Source organism: Neomonachus schauinslandi, chromosome 6 (assembly GCF_002201575.2).
Source record: "Neomonachus schauinslandi chromosome 6, ASM220157v2, whole genome shotgun sequence".
In the NCBI taxonomy this organism is placed as follows: Eukaryota; Metazoa; Chordata; class Mammalia; order Carnivora; family Phocidae; genus Neomonachus; species Neomonachus schauinslandi.
Window position 1 is genome coordinate 154,058,973 of NC_058408.1, and position 24,225 is coordinate 154,083,197.

General features: G+C 51.5%; 1 protein-coding gene across 1 annotated transcript in view; it reads right to left on the bottom strand.

The window, feature by feature from the left end:
• CFAP46 (cilia and flagella associated protein 46) overlaps positions 1-24,225 on the bottom strand; it is a 99,718-nt gene that overhangs the window by 43,518 nt on the left and 31,975 nt on the right. The window contains exons 19-28 of the mRNA XM_021703846.1: positions 22,868-23,033; positions 22,356-22,505; positions 21,640-21,747; positions 21,255-21,421; positions 12,568-12,699; positions 12,039-12,201; positions 6,346-6,430; positions 4,024-4,162; positions 3,343-3,526; positions 261-426 (exon numbers count right to left, since the gene is read on the bottom strand). Of these exons, the coding sequence (XP_021559521.1) occupies positions 261-426; positions 3,343-3,526; positions 4,024-4,162; positions 6,346-6,430; positions 12,039-12,201; positions 12,568-12,699; positions 21,255-21,421; positions 21,640-21,747; positions 22,356-22,505; positions 22,868-23,033 (1,460 nt within the window). The remainder of the gene's footprint in view (positions 1-260; positions 427-3,342; positions 3,527-4,023; positions 4,163-6,345; positions 6,431-12,038; positions 12,202-12,567; positions 12,700-21,254; positions 21,422-21,639; positions 21,748-22,355; positions 22,506-22,867; positions 23,034-24,225) is intronic.

Consider the following 24,225-nt stretch of genomic DNA (forward strand, 5'->3'; position numbering starts at 1 on the left):
CCCCCCGCCGCCCCGCCCCGCGTCCCCGGGCGCCCCCCCCCTCGTCCCAGGCCCCCCCCCCCCCGTCCCCGGCCCCGGCCCCCCCCCCCCCCCCCCCGCGTCCCAGGGCTCCTCCCCCAGCCCCCGAGGGCTCCTCCCCTCGCGTCCCAGGGCTCCTCCCCCTGCGTCCCCCGGCTTCTCCCCCCCGGCTGCAAGTCCCCTCGGGGGCCCGAGAGGACACATCCTCCCCAGGCCCGGCTCTGAACCAGAGCAGACCCCACCCTCACCTGCCAGCTCAGGTGTGTCACTGGCAGGTGTCATCAGCAGCAGGATGTCAATCGCCCACTTCAGGTGGAATGTCACGTCTTCCATAGGAAACTGTTTGTAATACAGCCACTCGCTGAATTCCATGATGTACTCAACTTTTTGCCACTCGCTCTCTGGCTTCTTTGGGATGAAACAAAAAAGGACAGAAGAGACATGTGCTTACCACTCAGCATCCCAAACACTGAAACGGAGGGTGTCTTCTGGAAGCAAGTGTGTGCACAGACCCCGCCTCCACCGCGGCAGGACCCTCTAGCGGGACATCTGCTGTCCACACTCGTTAGAACCTTTCCGTTGCTGATAGTTTTGTCCCAAGACCAAAGCCTCGCAGATCTCTCCGGGCCCTCCACTCCCTTTGTGGGCCTGCCTGCCCGGCCTGCCCCTTCTGGCCCCCAGGCCTCCTGAGTCAGGCTGTCTTCAGTCTGTACCCAGCTTTGTTTCCTAAGGCACTCATTCAAATGTGTATGTGAGGCACTCTCTGGATGGTTCTGTGGTTAACCAGAGCTCCCGGGGTCAGGGAAGATGCTGCTCTGTCCAGCAGGCAGCCCCAGAGTCCAGCCCAAGGCCTGGCCCATGCACAAACTGGGTCACAAATCACTGCACCAGGGAGTGGAGCTGCTCCCCGGCCCTCACAGAGCAGAGCCAGCCCAGCCGATGGCACCTCTACCTTCCACCCACCCAGCCCCACGCCCCTGCCCCAAACACCATACTCCACACCTGACCCTCGGGCAAGTGGAGGGGAAGCTGCCATCTGTGGGGCGGGGGAAGGCAGGAAGGGGGAGGGTGGTGCCGAGGAGCAGGAGTTTGACTTTGGGTGCTGGGCTGACACATGGTAAGATGGAAGGGGGAGTGGGCAATGGGACATGTGAGGTGAGGGTCGAAGGGGATCCAGGCTACACACTACGTTGTGAGGAGACTCAGGGTAGAGGTCGTGTTTAGCCCAGGAGCCTGGCTGAGATCGTCAAGGTGGGAGGATTGTGGATGGAGCCCTGAGCCCCTGCCCTCCGCCTCAGTAAGTGGTAGGGGAGGGAGGAGTGAGCGAGAGGCAGGTGGACGTGGGAGCCCAGTGAAGGAAGCCTGTCGGGCGGGGACAGGGCAGGTGGGGCCTCAGGACCCCCATGGCTGTCTCGATGGCTTTGGCTAGAGTTCTGCAGGAGAGCTGGAGAGGGTGAGAGCTGGGTTGGAGTGTTTATGACACAACCATCATCTTCCCAACAAATGGGGCTGGGAAAACAGGGCATCCACATGCTCACACCAGCCACAGAGTGTGACTCCAAGTGGATCAAAGATTCAACGTAGGACCTGCAGCAATGAAGCTCCTACAACAAACACAGGAGTAGATCTTCATGACCTTGGACTACGGGGCAGCTTCTTGGATACCGTCCCATAAGCATAAGCAACAAAAGAAGAAATAAATTGGGCTTCATCAAAACTATAAACTTTTGTGCTACAAATGATATCATCAAGAAAGTGAAAAAGTGGCTGAAAAAACAACACAGAGAGAAAAAATTTACAAGTCTTGTATCTGATAAGGGGTCGTGCCCAGGATGCATGAGGAAGTCCTACAGTTCAACAATAAGAAGACAAGCAACCAAATTAAAAATTGGGCAAAGCATCTGAATAGACATTTTTCCAAAAAAGATAGACACGTGGCCAATACATGCATGAAAATACATGCATTAGTCACCCGGGAAACATGATGAGACAGCGCCGTCACCCGCCAGGACGATACAACCAGGCGGCCAGGTGACAGTGTCGCCCAGGCATGGAGAGACTGGAGCGCTCTCCGCTGCGGCTGGTGGGAAAGTGCTCCTGGAAGGTTGGGTGGAGATCGGCGCAGCCCCGCAGTTACACTGTTCGGGCTGTGCCCAAGAGAAATGTGACCACGTGTCCACACAGCGCTATTCGCAATAGTTAAACATGGAAAGAACACAAACACCCGTCCGATGGAAGACTCTCAGCCCTGAGCGTGAAGGAAGCTCACACACAGCCTATCACACAAGGCCTGGACACGTTATGCCAAGTGGAAGAAGCCAGTCACAACGGACACACCTTGTGCGACTGCACTTTCGTGAAATGTCCACACAGACAAACCCTTATGGACAGAAAGTGGACTGGCGGCTCCCTGGGGCTGGCGGTGGGGAGAACAGTGAGTGCAGATGGACCGGGTTTCTGGGTTGTGATGGAATATTCTAACGTTGACCTTAGTGAAGGCTGTGTGACCCTGTGTATTTACTAAAAACGTTTTGTACCCCTGAGAAACAGGAAGCAAGGGAGGAAGGGACTTGGGGTCGGGGGCACAGAGAGCCTTTGCACGGAGCCTGGTGCCTTTCTCTGGAGCGGTGGGGTCCACGCTGCCTGGTCCCAGTGAACCTGGCGGGGACCTTGGTCTTCATTGACCACTCAGCGTTGACCACACAGAGTGGCGTCCTGACCAGTCCCCAGGTAACGCCTTCCCGAGAGACACGCCACCCCTGGGACCCTGGCTCAGTCGAGGAACCTCACGGCAGGATTTGCTCCGTGAGAGACGTTCTGTGTAACAGATATTTGGTGCCGGTGCATCTGACAGGGCTTCCTTGTCCTTCCGCAAGTCCCACCTGCTCTGCCGCCACGCCAGCCACCTCCCCTCCCCCGAACCTGCCCCCAAGTCACTAGCAGTCCGTCTTGGTTCTGGTTGGGGTGGGGAGTCTCAGAAGGCTGCAGAGCCCTGCTCCGTCCGTAGCCCAGTCCAGCCTTGGGCGTCCCCCCTTGGGTGGGCTTCACCCACTCCCCCCACAGTATCTCCCCTGCAGCAATACGGCGCCTCACCCACACAGGGACCTCGTCCCTCCACGCTGGGAAGGGGCGACGGAAGACAGGCGTCTGTCTACCGCCCCTGACTCATCAGAAAGGCACGTCCCCTCCCGTGGCTCCTCTGCTGGGCAAGGTCTTCCTTGGGGTGCCTCCCACGCAGCTGCCCAGGGGCTCAGCCTCCCTCCACGGGGCCACATCCATACCCGAGAGACTGAGTCACCACCACCCAAAGCTCCTCAGTCGGACCTGCAAGGCTTGGATGGCGTTGTGGTAGCAGCCCAGCTCTCCGGAGACACTCTTCGAGTTCAAGGCCAGACGATGCCACACGTGTGCCAAATAATCCTCGCTTTCGTCTTTGAATTTCTGTATTTCCATTGTAAAATTCTGGCCAAGTTTGGCCTTCACAATGACCATATGTTTAAAAATCAAGCTAGAAAGAAGCAAAAGAGATGCTTGAATGATAAACAAATACAGATAATGCTCCTAAAACTAAAGACTCTGTGTTCCTTTTCCTACTTACAAAGACAAAACAGAATGGAACCTCAGTTCCTTGGCATTTGCGTGGGTTGTGTTTTAAATCCCCACCCTTCTTGTGTTGAATTCCCAGTGGGGAAATAAAGTCATCCGTGGGAATGGGAACGTGGCGGTGGGCACCGGTGGGGCGAGCAGGGGAAGGCGGCTCTCCGGGAGCGGTGCAGACAGGCGCGGGGTCCTGGGTGTCCTGGGGCGGGAGGGCGGGGGGTCCCTGGGGGGCGGGGCTCCCGGAGGGGAGGGGCTCCCAGAGGGAGGGAGCACTCACAGGCGGGGCTCCCTGGGGGGCGGGGGTCCCTGGGGGCGGGGCTCCCGGAGGGGAGGAGCACTCACAGGCGGGGCTCCCTGGGGGGGCGGGGCCTGGGGGCGGGGCTCCCGGAGGGGAGGAGCACTCACAGGCGGTGCTCGGTCCGCGGCAGCACCTGCACAGCCTCGTCCAGCACCTTGAGGCCGCCCTCCCAGTCGCCATGGTCGGCGTGGCAGTGGAAGAGCAGGCCATAGAGCGCGGCGCGGAGCGTCAGGTCGTCCTCGGCCCCTGCAGTGGGAGAGGGGCCTGTGTGGACAGCAAGGCTGGGGTGCCCGTGGAGCTCTCTCAGCACCACCCCCAAGGCGGTGGACGCACCCAAGGGCAAGTGTGCTGCGTCTGTCCTGCGCGTCGGCAACCATGTGGGCCCGACAACCACCCTCCGGCCAACACGCCGCCTGTCTGTGGGGAGCAGGGCCGCGTGACATCGGTCCTTTAGGCCCGGTCACTCAGAAGAGGCTCATCAGGGGCTCACTGTCCCTGCAGCTGCCCCACTGAGCTTTCTCCACCACGTGCTTCCAGAGCACCTCCCGCCCCCCACTCAAGCTTGCTCAAACTCTGCGACCTCCAAGCCCTTTCTGTTAGTCTCTGTAACTCTAGAAATAGACACTGCGAGCACGAGGGAAGAAGAATCCGTTCCTGGCAGCCTTAGGCAGCACCGTTAGGAGTGGGAGCACCCTGCGGAGGGAGAGACCAAGCCGTCTTGTTGACTTGCCACCAAACACGCCACAGCACTGCCGAGCTTCAGTGCCCCGTTGTCCCACGTGAGCAGAGGCCCCGCCGTGGGTACAGGACACTCAGGGGGCTCTATTTTACATCACTGACCATGTAGCTTTCTTTCCCTGTTTTGAATTGTTGGAGCAGATGAAGAGCATGCCCGGGGATCCTGCCACCCACACGCCACATTGCGTGTGGGACCTGTGGGCCCCCTGTGGCCTCTCCACGGCCGGTGCGTGGGGTCTCAGTATACAGGTGTCCCCGCTGTCCACGCCCAGGAGCAGGTAGATTCAGGCACATGACTGGACAAGCTGGTCAACCTCTGAGATTGGGGTAGCAAGGGCTGCTGATGTCTGTCATTTCAGTGCTGACTAGGTCAGGGGTCCTGCCTTTCCTCTGCCTCTCCCTGATCCATGCCAAGGAGCAGCATCCTCCCCGATCCACAGTCATGCTCATGTCTTTGGACCACTGGCCGCTTTTCCAGTCCACCCATGGAGGCCTGTGGCAGAGACCCTGCCAGCCATCACCTGTGGGCACTGGGACCCTCCTCCTCCACCACCCCTTCCCCCTGCAGGTCCTGCCAGGGGGGGCCTCGGGATGCAGGGAGGCCTGCGAGTCCCCACCAGGGAGACCAGTGCCGTGTGGAGCCAAGCCTCTCAACTCTCGGGCTATTTTTTTACCACAGCACGGCATAGCCCATCCTGACTAATACGACTACGTCTCACAGAAGTTATTCATTTAGCTCCCAAATTTGGTGAAAATATTTTCCCAGTGTTTACTTTTTGATTTTCTGTATTTCTCATTATTCTCATTTAAATTTTTGTACATTTGAAGATGTGAGTCTTTGCTCACTTTAAAGTTTAAGAAGTAATCTTCCCACAAAACACTTGCCATGCTCAATTCTACTTTCTGATTTTTCCCCAACACATTTTGAATTTTTACTGCTACTCAACTGCTTACCCTGTTTGACATTTGGTGCTTATTTCGGGGCGTGGAGTTCAGCGTGCACTCAACCTGCACGGTCTCCCAGTGGTGCTGTATTCTAGCAGGCCGACTAGCTCTGCACCGGGCGCCAGTTTCTGCCATCTATGGGAACTGCTAGGGTTTAGTACTCAACTTAATATTTAATTACACAGGGTCATATTTTTTTGTTCATTATTTTAAATCAAGTTTATCTCTCCAAATAGACCTGAAGTTCTCAGGGAGGGGAGACTGTTGTCCTAATCCCCAGCATTTACATTCCCCAACAGACACTGCGTCTCTTATGGTAACAGTGATGATTATTTTTTTAGCAGAATTAAACATGAATTCTTAAATAGTGTTTTACTGTTCTAAGTTCAGTTTGTGTTTTGTTTTTGTTTTGCAAGTCTACATCTCCACATTTTTTTAAGGAAGAGGAAGAATATGATCTATCTGCCAGAGTAACCCAGAGGCTGGGTTTCACGGCAGCCCCTAGGCTGAGAGTACCTGCCCTGACCCAGGGGGGCCCTGGACAGTGGGCCTCTAGGCTTTGGTGTCCTTGTGCACACAATGGGGATTCCATGAAGTTGTTGCTCATCACACCCCAAGCACCGAGCATTCACTCTCTGTGGTCACCGTCCTGATTAAGCGGCTTCATACAAGGCTGCAAGAATTCCCAGCACTGAACACTTCCCTTTCCTCGTGCCTGTGGCCATGTCTGTCTTGTGTCTACAAACCTGGGAGAAAATGACCTTCTGTCATCCCTCCACTGTGGAAGTCTGCCGTAGGCCACTGGTGCAGAAGCAGCATTTTCCCTTTTCCCTGAAGTAAAAACAAAGAAACAATACATACGTTTGAAAGTTGTGATTTATTCTTTGACCATTTTGATGTTTATTTGGCCCTGTATCTAATTACAGAAATTGCAACTAAATTTCTGAAATACTAAGTCATAAAACGTGAAGTCACATTTCACCCATAAGAGAAAGCTCCCCAGTGCAAACGAGAACACACACACAGAGACCACCTCCAACGTAGCCTGCAGCTTTTTTAATGACATAAAGCATCCAAATCCATTTTAGAGCTTGAAATCAATGGGACCAAAAGCACATTAGAAAGAACTTATAAGAGGCATGCCTGGGTGGCTCAGTCAGTTAAGAGTCTGACTGTTGGATTTCAGCTCAGGTCATGATCTCGGGGTCCTGGGATCGAGCCCCACGTCAGGCTCCATGCTCAGCAGGGAGTCTTCTTGGTATTCTCTCTCTCTCTCTGCCCCTCCCCCTGCTTGTGCATGCTATAAATAAATAAATAAATAAATAAATAACTTGTAAGATACAGCAAACACAGTGCTCAGAGGGAAATTTATAGCTGCAAATGCCTACATGGAAAAGGAAGAAAGATCTCAAATCAACAACCTAACTTTATACCTTAAGGAACTAGAAAAAGAACAAATTAAACCCAAAGCCAGCAGAAAGCAGGTAAAGATTAGAGCACAGATAAACAAAATAGAGATTGGAAAAATAACAGAGAAAATCAATGAAAAGATCAAGAAAATTGACAAAACTTTAGCAAGACTAACAAAGAGGAAAAGAAAGAAGACACTAAAATCAGAAGTGAAAGTGGGAACATTACCACCAACCCTAGCGAGATAAAAAGGATTCTAGGAAACTCTGTGGGCTACTGTGCACCAAATATTAGAAGACCAGGAGAAATGGGCCAAAATCTTGAAACATGCACATTGCCTAAGCTGACTCAACAAGAAATGGAAAATCTTAAAAAACGTTGAGTAGAGACTGAATCAATAATCAGAAACCGTCCAATAAAGAAAAGTCCTGGACCCAATGGCTCATGGGTGGATTCTACCAAACGTCTAAACAATTGACACTAATCCTCTTCAACTCTTCAAAACACCAAAGGGAAAGAAATACTTCCACGCTGATTCTGACACCAGCATTACCTTGATAGCAAATCCAGACAAACACATCACAAGAAAAATCACAGACCAATATCCATTATGAATAGAGATGAGGCAAAAATCCTCAACAAAATTTAGCAAATCAAATCCAACAGTATAGTAAAAATATTTTTCACCATGACCACGTGGGGTTCAACCCAGAAATACAAGGGTGGTTCCATCACATTAATGAAAGGAAGGAGAAAAACTACATGATCATCTCAACTGATGGAGAAAGGTATTTGACAAAATCCAAAAGTTTTCATCATAAAATCTCGGAAAACTAGGAATAATGGGAACATTTCTCAACACATAAAGTGTATTTATCAAAAACCCACAGCTGACATTGTGCTCAGTGATAAGCAACTGAAGCTCCCTCCTAAGATCAGGAACAAGATGAGGATGCCTGCTTTCACTGCTGCTGTTCAATATTTACAGATTTATAGACAAGAAAAAGAATAAAAGGTATCCTAATTGGAAAGAAGAGGTAAAACTCTATTCACAGATGACATGATCCTATATATAGAAAAATCCCAAAGAATCCCCAAGAAAATCATTAGAGCTAATAAATCAATTTAGCAAAGCTGCAGGACATGATGCAACAGTCAGTTGTTTTTCTATGTATCAGCAACGAACAATCCGGAAAGGAAACCAGGAAAGTGCTGTGGACTTACTTGTGTCCCCTCTCCACCACCAAATTCACAGGTAGGAGCCCTCGTCCCCAGCGTGCTGCTATTTAGGGGGTAATTAGGATAGATGAGACCATGAGGGGGAGGGTCCTCACAAGACGAGACAGCAGACATCTTGCTCTGTCCCCATACTGCCCCCAGAGGAGGACAGAGCAAGAACGCAGATGGATGCAAGACCCAAGAGGGCCTTCATCAGAACCTGACCATGCTAGTTCCCTGGTCTTGGACTTCCAGACTCCAGAAGAACATGAAACAAATTTCTGTTGGTTAAGTCACCCAGTCACGCAGCATTTTGTTATGGCAGCCAAAGCTAAGACAGAAAGCAATTTCTTTCTTTTTTAAAAAATTTTTTATTGTTATGTTAATCACCATACATTACATCATTAGTTTTAGATGTAGTGTTCCATGATTCATTGTTTGTGCATAACACCCAGTGCTCCATGCAGAATGTGCCCTCCTCAATACCCATCACCAGGCTAACCCATCCCCCCACCCGCCTCCCCTCTAGAACCCTCAGTTTGTTTTTCAGAGTCCATCGTCTCTCATGGTTCGTCTCCCCCTCTGATATCCCCCCCTTCATTCTTCCCCCCCTCCTATCTTTTTTTTTTTTTTTTTAGCAATTTCATTTATACTAGCACCTAAAAGAATTAAATACATCCAAAGAGGTGAAAGACGTATCTGCTGAAAACTATGAAAACATTCTTGGAAGAAATTAAGGAAGATCTATATGAATGGAAAAACATCCATGTTCATGGATAGAAAGTCTTAAAAATGTTAAACTGTACACACCACCCAAAGTGATCTACAGATTTAACACAACGCCTCTCAAAATTCCAACACCTTTTTGGAAGAAAAGGAAAAGCCAATCCTCAAATTCATGTGGAATTGTAAGGAGACCCCAAGTAGTCAAAACAATCTCAGAAAGGATTAATAAAGTTGGAAGGCTCACAGTTCCTGACTTCAAAATTTGCCACAAAGCTACAGTAATCAAATCAGTGTGGTCCTGGCATCAAGACAGACATACAGACCAATGAAATAGAAGAGACAGCCCAGAAAAAAACTCTCACATATATGGTGGAATGATTTTTGACAAGGATGCCAAGATCATTCAATGGGAAAAGAATAGTCTTTTCAACAACTGGTGCTGGGGAAACTGGATTTTCACATGCAATGAAATAAAATTGTCCCCCTGCTTTATAGTATATACCAATATTAACTCAAAGGGGGCTAAACATAAGAGCTAAAGCTATAAAACCCTTAGAAGAAAACATTGGAAAAATCCTTCATGACATTGGATTTGGTAATGACTCCATGGATGTGACACCAAAACTTAGGCGAAAAGAAAAAAATGATTGAATTTCATCAAAATTAAGAACTTTTGTGCATCAAAGGATACCAAGGGAATGAAAAGGGAGTCAAACAAATGCAGAAAAAAATCTGCAAATCTTATGTCTGATAATGATTAATATCCAGAATATACAGAGAACTCTTACAACTCAACAACAAAAAACAAACCAGTTCAAAAATGGACAAGGAACTTGAACAGATGTTTCCCAAAGAAAATATGCAGATAGCTAATAAGCACATGAAAAGATGCTCAGTATCATTAGTCATCAGAGAAATGCAAATCAAAACCACAATGAGGTATAGGGGCACCTGGGTGGCTCAGTCAGTTAAGCGTCTGCCTTCGGCTCAGGTCATGATCCCAGGGTCCTGGGATTGAGCCCCGTGGCGGGCTCCCTGCTCAGCGGAGAGTCTGCTTCTCCTTCTCCCTCCCCCTCTGACCCTCTCCCCACTGGTGTGCTTGCTCTCTCTCTCCCTCTCAAATAAATAAATAAAATCTTAAAAAAAAAAAAAAACAACCACAATGAGGTACCACTTTATACCTACTGGGATGGGTATAATTTTTTTAATGGGAAATAACAAGAGTTGACAAGGATGTGCTGTGGGAATGTACAACGGTGCAGCTGCTGTGGAAAACAGTTTTGCATTTCTTCCAAAGATTAAACACAGAACTACCATATAAACAGCAATTCCACTCCTAGGTATATGCCCAAAAGAACCGACATCAGGGACATAGAGATACTTGTACACCCATGTTCATAGCAGCATGATTCACAACAGTGAAAAGGTTGAAACAATCATGTCCATCAGTAGATGAATGGATAAACAAAAAGTGGTCCATCCATACAGTGGAATATTATTCAGTCATAAAAAGGAAGGAAATATTGACACCTACTACAACATGGATGAACCTTGAGGACACTATGCTGAGTGAAATAAGCCAGACATAGAAGGACGAATCCTGTATGATTCCACTTATATGAGGAACCTAGAGCCGTCCCATTCATAGAGACAGAAAGCAGAGCTGTTGTCTAATGGGGACAGGGGATGATGGGGATGTTGTTGGGGATGATGAAAAAGTTTCAGGTAGAGATACTGGTGATGGTCATACAACATTGTAAATATAATTAAGGTCACTGAATTGTATACTTTCAAATGGTTAAAATGGTAAATATTAAATTATGTATATTTTACCACAGTTTTAAAAAGCAAATTGGCAAAAACTGAACTTTAGGTTAAGTTTTATAAATGTCTAGACCTGGGCTTGGCAAACTTTTTCTGTAGTGCCAGATAGTAAGTACCTGTGGCTTTGTGGGTCACATGGTCTCTGTCACAATCACTCCATTCTGCTGTTGTAGCCAAGCCACAGACAAGATGTAAATGAACAGGCATGGCTCTGTCCCAATAAAACTTTATTGACAAAAACAGGAGACAGGCTAGATTTGGCTTGTGGGTGGTGGTTTGCCCACCCCTGGCTTAGACTATCAGAGGTCATAAATATCTTAGTAAGAAAATCAGAAGCATCAATCAATTTCTTGTATGAGGCTATGATTTTCAATTTTCTTCTTGCTGTCTCTTGAACAGCAGTCTCCTGGGCCAGGGACAGCCTTGGGAAGGCCCAGCTCTGGAATCAGCATAGAGGGTGGCTCCCCCATCTCGTCCTATCCCCGCCAAACCTCCCATAGCTTGTCTGGCTGCTGGCCTCTGAGGTTTTGCTGGACATATGGGCTGGACTGAGGGCTCAAGAAGCTCCGTCCACGGGCTCTGTTCCAGATGGTCTGACCACAGACCTCTGTCTGCCAAAGCCTTTGACCTGAGGGCCTTCCTTTCAGAAGGGCCCTGCTGAAAACCGCAGGTTTATAGGTATGAGTGTGGCCTTCCCTGGCAGATAGGAAAGGTGCTGGAAGCTCTGTGGGCAGCCGAGTCCTGGGGCTGGAAATCTCTAGGATGTGTGCAGGACGCACGTGGTCAGCAGGCAGATGGGGCAGCCCTCACTGACCTCCACACACCCTCTCAAGCTAAGTCTGGGCCCAGCTCTGCCGGCCTCGGGGCCAGGTGGACAGAGGGAGCTAGCCAGAGACAGTCCCTTTACCAAGACCACACGTGCTGGTGTGGGGTGGGCGTGGGGTGGAGTCAGGCCAGGACTTTGGCTCTTCTGTGGTTTTCCTCATCTGTCTGAGTCTACTGTTCTGTTCCCACCTCCTCCATCCTTCCTCTCTCCTGCTGGAGCTTTCTGGGTATGGGTCAGCGTTCTCTAGGAGAGGAGGGAAGGAGAGGTGGGATTTTGCCCAGCTGGGATTTTGGAGATGTCATTGTCCTCCAAGCCCCCCACTCTGCTGGCCTTCATGTTCCTGGTTTCAACTGCTCCATGGGGTCTGTCTTTCCTTGGGATCTTGCCCACCCTTTCTGGAAGAAGCCTGCCCCACTGTGGCCCCACACAGCACACCTGCTTTTTCGCTTCTGTCTTGTTGATGATGCTGATGATCCTCTGTATGACGTTCTTGGCTTTCTTCCTGTTGGCCGCAGAAGACAGGAACGGAAGCCAGGTGTTCCAGTAGTGCCTCACGGCCAGCATCACCAGGGCGCTGTTCCTCGCGATGCCCCCAAACCTGAAAGGGAATTCCTGACCTGGAGAGGTGTAGACATGGATGGACAACACAGCAGCAACATGTGAGGCTTCTGGATTTACAGGGGAGGAGGTGGGGCTGGGTGCCACAGAATACCCCATGACATGTGTGCTCCCTCCCTTTGATGGCCACGTGGTGACCCGCTCATGCCCAAGGGGGTGGGGTGGGGTGGGGGGTCACCACAAAGGGTGAGATAGCTCTGGCCATGGGGTCACCAAGGGACAGCCAGCCTTAGTGACAGTCCCCACTGAGCATCATGTCCTTCATTTCATGGTCCTGCAGTTGCCATTTATCCCATGTGCAGTATGCACCCCAAACCCACTGGCCACTCAGCACAAGACAGCATACTTGGCGCTCTCTATGAAGGCCTTGGCAGCCACCAGGCGCAGCTGCTTTCTCCCCTTCAGGTTCTCCATGATGCTCCTGCCCTGGATGCAGGCTGTGGTGCTCAGCATCTCCGCCACCAGTTCAGTCTCGACCCTGGAGACAGATAAGTGCCTCACATGCAGGACCGCTCTTCAGGGGAGACAGGTGCTATGCAGAAAGGTAAACGAGCCCTGGGGGCATCCACAGTAACCTCATGAAAGGCCCCAAACCACAACTGACTGGCTGAATCCAGTCAACCCACAGGACCATGACGCAGAGTCATGGACTGGTGTTTTATTTTTTATTTTTTTAAAGATTTTATTTATTTATTTGAGACAGAGAGAATGAGAGAGAGAGAGAGAGCACATGAGAGGGGGGAGGGTCAGAGGGAGAAGCAGACTCCCTGACGAGCAGGGAGCCTGATGCGGGACTCGATCCCGGGACTCCAGGATCATGACCTGAGCCGAAAGCAGTCGTTTAACCAACTGAGCCACCCAGGCGCCCTGGACTGGTGTTTTAAATGATTCATTTGTAAAGTGTTTTTGTTGTGCAGCAGCAATGGGTGAGCATCACAAGCCCCTCTGCCCTGCTCCCCCATAGGATGGCCGAGCACCCCCAGGAACAATGGAGCTCCATTCCCTGTGCCCCAGTGAGTGTGGTCTCAGAGGGCCTCCACTGTGTGCCGAGAGCCCAGTCCTATACGTTTCTGACTCAAAGCAATGTCAAGAATGCCGTGTGATCCGTTCTCCCTCGGTGTTTACTATCCTAGCCACACCGTGGCTTGTGCACATACAACACCACGTACACTAAGATGTCACCCCCTGTCCAGGGCTGGAGGGGAGCAAATCCCTGAAACTCCACTCAGGGGGCACTGGACTTATTCTAGGAGAAATATACTGGTTCCTGGGCAGACTCCCTCCATGGGCCACCTGAGTCTTTATTTTTGAAGTGTCTCTTGATAATAGCTTCTAGTTGGGTCTTACTTATTGTATCCAGTGGGATAACCCCTGCATATTTAACTAGAGTGCTAGTCCATTTACATTTAGTAGATTCATGGATGTGGTTGGGGTTGAATCTTCCATTATTCTTTGCTTTCCTTTCATCCCCTATGTTGTTTCTTTCCTCCCCTCTTTTGGGTTAATTGAATATTTTTTAGTATTCCATTTTGTCTTCTCTATTGGATTTTTGGTTATACTTTTTTTTTTTTTTATCATGTTTTAGGATTTGCTCTAGAGATTACAACATACATCCTTAACTAGCACAGTCTAGCTTGGATTAATGTTCTATCATTTCACAGGTGATGTCAGAACTCTTAACAGTATACTTCTATGTACCTCATTCCTATCATTTGTGTTATCATGGTCATGCATTTTACTTCTACATTTATTAATAATCCCACAATTCAATGTACTTTGGTTTTAAACAGGCAAATGTCTTTTAAAGAACTGAAGAACTGAGGGTGAAAGCCTTTTATATTTACTTACACATTCACCACTTTGGGTACTCTCCATGGCTTCTTGGACCAGCTTTCCACCTGCTATCATCTTCCTTTAGCCTGAAGAATTTCTTTTGGCATCTCTTCTAGGAATGGATTATCTTACCTTCAGTTTATCTTAAAACATCTTGATTTTGCCTTCATTTTCTGAAGGCTATTCTTGGACATGGAATTATAGACAGGTTTTTCTTTTTAACACTTAAAGTGTTAGGCAGTCTGCATTGTTTCTGCTGAGAAGTCTGCAGTTTTAACCTTGCTTTCCTATATGTAATGCATCTGTTTGCCTTCTGACTTCTAATTATTTCTCATTACCTTTGGTCGGCAGCAATCTGACTACAGTGAAAATAGGTGTGGTTTTCTTTGTGTTTATCCTGCTTGGAGTCATTGAAAGTCTTGGATCTCGGGCGCCTGGGTGGCTCAGTTGGTTAAGCGACTGCCTTCGGCTCAGGTCATGATCCTGGAGTCCCGGGGTCGAGTCCCGCATCGGGCCCCCTGCTCGGCAGGGAGTCTGCTTCTCCCTCTGGCCCTCCCCCCTCTCATGTGCTCTCTCTCATTCTCTCTCTCTCTCAAATAAATAAATAAAATCTTAAAAAAAAAAAAGAAAGTCTTGGATCTCTGGGTTGATGTTTTTAACTGAATTTGAAAAAATGTAAACTAGTCTGTCTTCAAATATGTGTATTTCTGCCTCCCTCTCTTGCCTCTGTCCTGAGACATGTGTGTTAGGCCACTTGATTATGCCCCACATGTTGCTAAAGTTCTGTTCATTTTGCTTTTCTGTCTTCCCTGTGCTTTTGTTTCAGTATTCTGTTGACCTGCATTCAGAGTTACTTATCACATTTTCAGTGTTCACACGTTAAGCTCTCCAGTAATATTTCCAGATACTGAATTTGTCAGTTCTAGAATTTCCACTTAGTTCTTTATTACAGTTTTCATTTCTTTGTTGAAATCCCCCACTTGTATACTAGTTTTTCCACTAAAAATATATTCTTGTATTTAAAATAGTTGTTTTAATTTAAATTTTAAATTTGTTGTCTAATTCCAAAATTTGTGTCATATATGGGTCTGTTGACAGTTTCTATTCTATTTTTTTAAAGATTTATTTATTTTTATTTCAGAGAGAGAGAGAGAAAGTGTGAGCAGGAACAGGGGAGAGGGGCAGAGAGAGACAGACAAGCCCCCCCCCAATTTGGGGCTTGATCCCGGCACCCCGGGATCACGACCTGAGCCAAAAGCAGATGCTTAACCCACTGAGCCATGCAGGCGTCCAACTGTTTCTATTCTATTGACTGTGTTTTCTCCTTGCATGAGAGAACATTTTCTTGTTTTCCCATGTGTCTAGTAATTTTTTATCTTAACGCTGGACACTGTAAGGGCTCTATTGTTGAGAGTATACTGTTGGGAGTGTGGATGATGTTGCCTTCCTTTAAAAGAAGGGTGGGTTTTGTTCTGACAGGCAGTTAATTTACTGGTGGCTCAGCTTATCTTATCAAGATTGGAATGAGGCTTTTTAGGGCAAGTCTACGGTAGCCCTTATAGCCCTATTCCTAAGGTGTGATCTTTTTGAATGCCTGGCAAGTTCCATGAAGCCTCCCTGACTCTTGTTGGTCAATTCCACCATCTCTTTTTAGCTTAGAGACCACACCTCAGTGCCTGTGAGCACACACGCTCTGTACAGTAACCTCCTCTCTCACATCATATCCTGTAAATGTCAGCTGCCTCAGCAGCCCCCGGCATGGATCCCTGTTTTACCCCAGTATGTTTTCTGTCTGGCCTCCACTCCCCAGCGCTGGTGTTTGAACAGTCCTCCAACCCCACCTGGAAGAAAGTAAGGGTGAATGTGGAGACAGCCCACTTTTGATGTTCCCTTCTTGCAAAAATTTCTGCTTTGGACCATCTGTTGTCCAATGCCTGAAAATGATTATTTCATGTATTTTGTTGAGCTTTACAGTTTTGGTTTTTTTTTTTTTCTCAGAACAAGAGTATATTATCCGTTACTGTATCATGGCCAGAAATGTAGAAAAGGAACTTTCAAATTTGTATAAAGACCCAACACTGATGATTATGTTAAATAAAAATGTTGAACAAAGTAGAAATGTCCCAAATATTCGTAGACTACTTCCTTTTAACCTATTTTGTGTCTATTTTAGGGATCCACATGAAATTTCTTATTAATGTATATTCCTTTACATTGATAGTGTGAATGTGAAAATTAATCTGGTAATTAAACACTCAAAGGTGAAAATACTTATTGATTAGTAACTGTATTATTTTTCACTAAGAACTAAAAATTATTTTTACTATTTAATATGAAGGGCTATTATAAAATTACTCTGTGACCAATGCCACACTAGAGTTTCTTCATATAACTTGCAAAATGGAAAAATTAGCACAAAAATTTGTAATATGTGTAATTAAAAAAAAAGAATCATCTGAGTGCATGCCATGTGGCTGAGTGTGACCATGTACCTTGCTTGCCCGGGCACAGGGTCCAGTGCTCTGAGTGCCCAGCAAGATCACTACAAAGCGTGGCATGTCTTACAGAGCGAAGGACACACTGCTGTGTGTCTCTCCAGCCGCCTAGCATGGAGTAGCGTCCCTAGACACAGCTAGCACCCCGCTGTGGTTGGATGAAGGGCGAGAACCCCAGCCAAAGCCAGGCTAGACGGGCAATTCCACCGCATGCAGTGACAGTGGTGACCACTAGAGGACAGCGACGTTCTACAAATGTTTTCAAAAGTCAGCCTGGAAATTGGAAATTAAATTTTTATAGAACCTGTATTTCCCTATTACTCTATGTATATATTTATATATTTATATTTTTATCTTAGTATGAGATTTATCATTCTAAAATAAAACTCAACTTAAGAATCACTGACGAAGAATGGCGAAGCCAGGGCACACGTACTTTACCTGCTGCGTCCTCCTGACCGGCATTCGGCCAGCAGCGAAGGACCTTTTAGCCCGATTACAGGACGCACGCAGCAGCACTCAAGTACCGCCTCCTTCTGTAACAATGTCTTCGCAGTTTCTCTTTTCAAGATAACGTCTGAACTGTTATCAAAGTGGCGCCTGCACGTGCTCAGGAATAACTACCTCCCACCTGGCTCCCATTGCTGTTCCCCAGAGGGAATGACTTCTAAACACTCAGCCCGGTCCTCCAGCAGGCATGCGCTTGCCTCTAAAACCCTGGCATCTCACTTGATTCCCAACGTGCCGACTTCACACGTCCCCCGGGGGAACTCTTACGATGATCCACGGAAGCTTTACTTACTCAGACCCTCCAACCTACGAGTACGGCTGATTACAGCATTATTTTAATTCCCCTATTTATCATCTTTGTACCTGAAAATACTATGCTAGCTCCAGGTCTTGAGGACCCTGAGCCGGTGACACTTGACTGCTCACCTTATCGGGCAAGGACGTTATCACATTCTCCTCCCTTCTGGACACGCCCCTCCCCTACTAAAGCCTGTCGTCTGCACTTTCACTTTTGTATTGTCAAAACTGGTAACAGTTAGCTTTTGCTAAGTAATCACAAAGAGGTTTCCTTTGTCCAAATGTTAATCCTAAAACTAAAGTATCAGTGAACACCGTGATAACGTGAATGTTCTTCACTGAGGAGTCAAGCTGTGTATGACTTAATGTGTCTTCTGGAGTTTCCAACTGGCTTTCTCTCCATTGTATTATTTTCCTTTATCACAACACCTTGGGTCGTCTGTCTTCCCTGCCCTTAACTCGCCAGGCCCTCCTCCATCCTGCTCCAGTTTAGACAGGTGGCTCTCTCAGCTAGCAGCGCAGCTTGACAACTTTTCTGGGTTGAATCTATTATTTCCAACATCCCACATTTTTCTCTTTTTTTGGTTTATTCCCTTGTTTTTCTAGAGCATATCCTTCAAGGAACTTTCTAAAAACAGGTGTGTGGGACATATATATTCTAGGTCTCTGTCCATCTAAAAATGGCTTTCCACACCCATAGACTTGACTGATAGTTTGGGTGAATTAGAATTCTAGGCTCAAAATTATTTTCACCTAGAAAGCTCCATTTTTCCTCTACCTTCCAGTGATGGGTTCTCAGAAGCCTGTCGCACTTCTGTCTCCTGTGACCTTGTTGGACCCTCCATCTGTGGTGACTCGACGTGTCCCCGTGGTCTGCACGTGAGGGTCTCTTTGCTCCCCTTGCTGCTTGTTGGTGGCAGGGCCGCTCACGAGGTGGGCCGTGTGCCTGGGGCCTCTCCTTATCACCCCCCACTCAAACTTCTTTCTCAAGAGCACTCTCTGCTCCTTCTGGAGTTCCAAAAGTTAAATGTCCCACGTGTCTTCTGGCTTCTGTCACGCTTTCTGTACATCTGTCCTTCTTCATCTACTTCCTGAGAGATTTCTGCTCAAGAGATCTCTGGTCCTTCATTATTCCTTTTCCACGGCAACACTGTGCTTTACCTCTTAAATGCTGCACCTTTCCAGATGTGTTGAGGGGTTTTCTTGATGTCCTCTGATCGTTGTGCAGTCATGCATCAGAGTAATTTTCCCTATTTAAGAGCGTGGCTAAGATGCTGCTGGGGAGCTCTCGGTACATGGCTTCGGCCCATCTGCTGACGGGCACAGCCTTACGCTGGTTGGCGGAGAGCTGGTGGCAGGTGGAGCACCCCCGACGCCCTGCCCGGGGCCAGACGTCCGGCAGCAGCCAGGTGCTCTGTCCGGGCTGCTGCACATCCTGTCTCAGCACATGGGTGCCGGCGTGGGCTGAGGCCAGCAGCACGCAGCCTGCTTGCAGCCCTCGAGCTGCTTGGCCAGAGACCGCCCCCCCGTCCCCACCCGCTGCACGGTAAGCCTGGGTGGGAAGTCGCAAAGTTACTCTTATTACAGATTGTTGAGAAAAAATAATGTCTAGCCTCGGGACCGTCAAATACACCATCACCAAAACCTGTCCACGCTGTTTTGGAGGAAGGGTCACTCATGATGGAGAGCCCCTCAGTGCTGGTGGTGAGAAACGACAGGCCCCATCATCACCTTTGCTTTCCCAGGGAGCCTTTCTGACGTCCCCACGGCTGGGGGATGGTGGGCACGGGCATCGTGGGCAAGGCTGGCAGGCACATGTCCCGAACGCTCAGGTCCTCGGGGGCTTAGTCAACCGCGTGCCCGTAGATTGCGGCTCCTACCACTTTCCAAGAGCCCTCGCCCTCCGCCCGCCCACCCTTTCTCCGCTCTCGTGGGGAAACCTCATCCAGCTCCACCTCATCCCAACAGACGCTCATGGCTTGGGCACTCTGGAGACCTATGCCTCAGCTTCTGGTGACCGCTGGGCCTCAGAGGCGCAGCCCTGAGCTCCGGGCTCCCGCGGGGCGGCCCTGCCTTGACGGGTCACGCAGCCCAGGGTCCTATAGGCGTCCACCCTGCCTTTCCCTGTGGGGCCCCCTTGCCACCTGCTCCGCTATCCGCTAGGTTGGGCCAGTGCCTGCAGCCCCCCAGCTTTACGGCCACATGGCCGCCCCCGGAGCGAGCTTCCTGTGCCCCCGTGGGCCCTCTTCACGCTGGGTCTCCTGCCTCGATCTGCTACTCCCCCATGCCAGGCCTCTGCACTAGGGCGTCCCGTCCGAGGGCGGGCGGGCCCTGGTGGGCACACGCCACTCCAGCCCGGTCACTACGCTGCGGTCACCCGGGGGAAGGGGTATAACGGAAAGGCGGCGGCTGAAGCGCGAGACTCTGCCCTCTGTTCTCGGGGCAGCTGGCGCTCACGTAGGCTCTCAGAACGGGAGCTGCCCCCATGATGTCTGACTCTGGAGGAAGTTACGTAAACTAACCAAATATGAGGGTTCCTAGTCCAATTCAGATGGTTTTCCCAGGACTTTCCAGGAACGGACCTCATTCCTTGGGCCCAGGCCCTCGGAGCCCCCCCGTGGGTGGGGGGCCTCTCCTACTGCCCCGCGGCCTGGGGGCTCCCGTCACCCTGTGCTGCACCCAAACTTGGGGACGCACACTCACAGGGACCATGGCTGACTCTTCTGGAAGTTTCCGGCGTGCTCCAGCTGACAGAGTGGGTGCCATGCTCACATCCGAGAGGCAGTGTCCGTGGTCTCTGGGAACGTGGGCTTGTAGAACCAGACGCCTGGGCCCAGTCCCAGCTCTGCACCTGCCAGCAGGGTGGCCTCAGGCCAGTGGTGTGGCCTCTACCTGCCTCAGTTTCTCCCAGAAAAGTGGGGGCCATGGTGCCTACCAGACAGCGGCTCCTGGGAGTGAATGAGGCAATGCCACAGAGCCCCTCGGCTGCCCGTGGTGCACCAGCCTCCGCCGGCCCCTGTGCTGAGGCCCTGGCCACGGGCCGGTCGGGGTGTGAAGACACCTCAGGGGGCATTCACCTGTTGGCCCCCAAACTCACATCGGGCGTGTCTGACGCAGGCTGTGGAGCTGCCGCTGAGACATGGCGGAGGCGTCCCCGTCCCCGGGAGTCGGAGTGAGAGACAGACCACCCCCAGCTCCCAATCACGCTGCTGCAGCCTGAGACGGGGCCGCGGCCCGAGGCTGGCATCACGGGGCTGGCAGGCACACCTGGGATCTGGCCTCGGACAACCAGACCTGCTGTTTGGCCACCGCGAACGTCTTCATACCCTCAGGTCAGTGATTTCGTTGTTTTCAGGAAATAACCCGAAAAGGAACCTCAAGGGAGGCTGTCTTTACCTCAGAAACACTTACAACAGCCACAGATTTGGAACAGCCTCACACTCACCAGCATCACCGTGGCCTGTGGGGAGCGGGGAGCGGGCAGCGACCCTGAATGTACGTGGCCTAGTCACAGTTCCCGGAATCAAAGCTCTGGGTCCCTTGGGAACGGCAGACGGCCGATCCGGGAGCCCCTTTCCGCCTCCGTGCCTGTCCCGTCACAGCCGGGGAGGCTGGCGAGGCCTCGGGGCCCTGGACACAGCTCTCGGGGGCCATGGCCGCTGAGGCCGGCCTGGCTGGCAGAGTTGGCAGGCGGAGGCAGCGTGGACGCACGGGCGAGGCTGGGAAACTGGCTGGGATGAGCCGGGGCCTGGTGAGGGGCTGGCGCTCGCGCTGTGACCTCTGCCTGCCTTGTTCCTCGGTGCTGCACACAATGTGTGATACGAACCCCTCACGTACCCCTCCTGACCTTTGGGGAATCATCAGGACCCCAGGAGTCTGGTGCTAGGAGGCTACTTACGGGCTACACATCCTCAGGTACCGAATGCCCGTCTGGATGGCCTTCTGAGAGCAGAGCATGGTGACCTCGTAGTCGTGGGCCGCGTGCGCAAAGTGGGTCAGCCGCATGAGGGTCTGTAGCTCCACCAGGGGGTCCGACCAGCTGCACTCGGAAGCCATCTTCACCAACTTCCGGGGGGGAAAAGGGGCGTCTGTGAGCGCGGAGAAGGCACACGGGGAAGCTGCCACGTGGCATCAAACTCAGGTGCCCTGCGGGACGCAGCTGAGCGCTGTGACGAGGATGGGGTCGCTCCACAGGGCGCCAAGTCTGCCCCCTCAGGCAAGGCCCCCCGACCCTGGCTCCGTGTCAGGTTTCAACGAGTGGCCTCAGGTCGGGAGATGCATACCTGGGCCAAGGGGGGCACGGTGAAGTCCATGAGGCCCAGCCCATTGCTGGAGTACATCTCCAGAGCGACGAGGACCCGCGTCACTGAGTTGACGTCCTCGTTGGGACTCTAGGGGAAGGGAGCGAGAGCGTCGTCAGCCCAGGGTGCCCGGACATGCCAGGACACGTCAGCATAGTGGCGACCACCAGAGCCACTGCGGGGTCTCTCCAAGATCCCTTTCCAGGCAGGAGGGCTGGCGGCTGGGCTGGCCGGCGCGATGGGGCTGCACTCCCGCAGCCCAGGTGCCCACTCTGACTGCCCACCAACTCAGAACCCATGTCTGTGGGAGCAGAGGCTATGGACCCCTGACCCTCTCCACTCCGGGTCCCTGCTCGGCCCCCAGCCCCACCCCCACAGCCTCGGGTTCCCAGCTCAGGGGGCTCCCTCCAGCCTGAGGGCACCTCCACATAAGGCCACAGGACTAAGGAGAGGATGCTGCGGCCGGCCGGGGCGGTGACCTCACTGGGGACAGACTTTCCAGGAGGGCAAGCGCTGCCCTGCAGGAGGAGGGAGCGCTCCCCATGCACACCGCTGCCCAGGTTGGCGAGGCCCCAGGCGGGAGACAAGGGAAGATTTCAGCAGGAGGCGCCTGCCCCGCAGGTCCGGGCACATGGGACGAGCCTCCCCAAGCCCCTGGGCACTCCCAGACGCTGGCTAGCACCCCGGGGTATGGGCACCTGCTCGTCCATGCCCAGCCGCGGCCCAATCTGCTGCTGCAGCAGCTGCTTGGCCTTCACCCAGGTGGCGATGAGCTGCTGCCGGGCACTGGTGGACACCGCCTCCTTGTGCACAGTCCCGTCCGTCAGGCTCAGGGCAAACTCGCAGACCTAAAGCACACAGGTCCTTGCTCTTATGACCTGAATTTTACAGGGAAACCTGAGCCGAGACCCAGATGATTAAGAATCAGTAGACATGGCTCCTGGCCAGAGCACATCAGTGGTTTAAGCAGGCTCCAGCCCTGAGGCCGGGTGGCCTGACCCCCACCTACAGCCGGTGACCCGCAGCCTCCCCGAAAACGTCCAGGGCTCTCCTGTTTCCTTATTTTTAGAGAACTGCACGTTTCTCACCCCTCCTTGCCCTGCACCCCATTTCCTGGCCGTGGAAACCCCACCTCCTAACTGCTCTGCCATCTGTCGCCTCCGCTAATTGAGTGAGGGTCTCCCGGCCTTGCGCGGGGTGGGGGTCGTACCTCCACCGCAGTCCTGACTTCAGAGCTGGCTACCGAGTCCAGTGGTATGTGAAACAGGTTCAAGCGCATGGGTCTTTTGGATTTTTCTGGCACTTGGGCCGGAATCCAGTTAAGAATCAAGCCTCGAGCCAACGCATTGCAGAGCATCACCAACATGGTGGGGTCTCTGGAAAGCAACGCACCGGTGGTGAGAACACAGTCACACGCACAGACTCAAGCAGAGGCAGACGCGCGGACCTCAGGAGTCCCGGCTCCCGTCTTGCTGGGACGAAACACACAGATGCCCGTGGTTCCGGGCCCGGTTCATGGAGCTGTTCTCAGACCGTCCAGGGGACACTGGCTGTGATGAGGGCTGCACTGGGGACGCTTCAGTCCCCCGCCACAGGTGGCCTTCACACAGAGGGCGCCCCCAGCCACCCCGTGCCAGGTGGGCGGGCTCCTCAGGGCGTCGCTGGGGGCTGGACAGAGAGACCCTCCTGGCCTCTGTGCCCGCTCTGGGGCATCTGCCTGTCTGGCCTTACTCATGCCTCAGGCTTGCCCATGGGTCGGTAAAAATGGTCGAAAATGGTCTCCATGTGTCAAGAATCAGGGACTCAAAGTCCGATCCCCATCCACAATGGCAATTTGCAGGGGAGTTGCCACGGGGGACACGCTGGTGTCCACGGGGTCCCAGCAGGCGCTCGAGTCAGAGGGGCGTCCGTGAGGCCTGCTGAGCAGTTCTGGATCTCGTGGTCCATTTTTGTTGTTTGTCACTTACAAAAATCCACACATGCAATGCTTGCTACATTCCGACCCATTGCGACGTCTCTACCTCAGCATATGATGCAAAAATCTAAAATCTTATTGCTCAGACTAAAAGCCAAACCAACAACAACAAAGGAGAGTTCTGAAATGTCATCCTTGTCAGGCAAACTTTAACCCAACTTGATGGTTTCAAATGTTTAATTTTAGCTCAAAGGCTCACATCCACCTGGATAAGAAAGCACAGATGCAGATTTTCAACCCTCTCCAAAACGAGAGTGAGATTCGTAGATGGGGTTGCTCTTTCCTTCCATTTTCCCAAGGGACTTGGGTCTCAGCAAACAGTCCTTAAAATCCTTCTGTCGGGAACAGAGTGAGGCCAGCAGGAATCTGTGCGGGGCGCTGCGGGGGCCGAGGGGGGCTGTGTGCGGGCAAGGGCGAGCGTCTGCTTGGGGATGCTTGAGCAGCCCTCCCTGCATCCCCACAGGTTTCCCCGCGTCCCTGTCACCACCACACACCAGCCAGCAGCGGCCCAGCCATTCAGCGGAAGGACGGTGGCGGGGGGCGGGTCCCGGGGCAGCACCCCCACAGCGGACCCTCGTGCGACCCCACAGTTC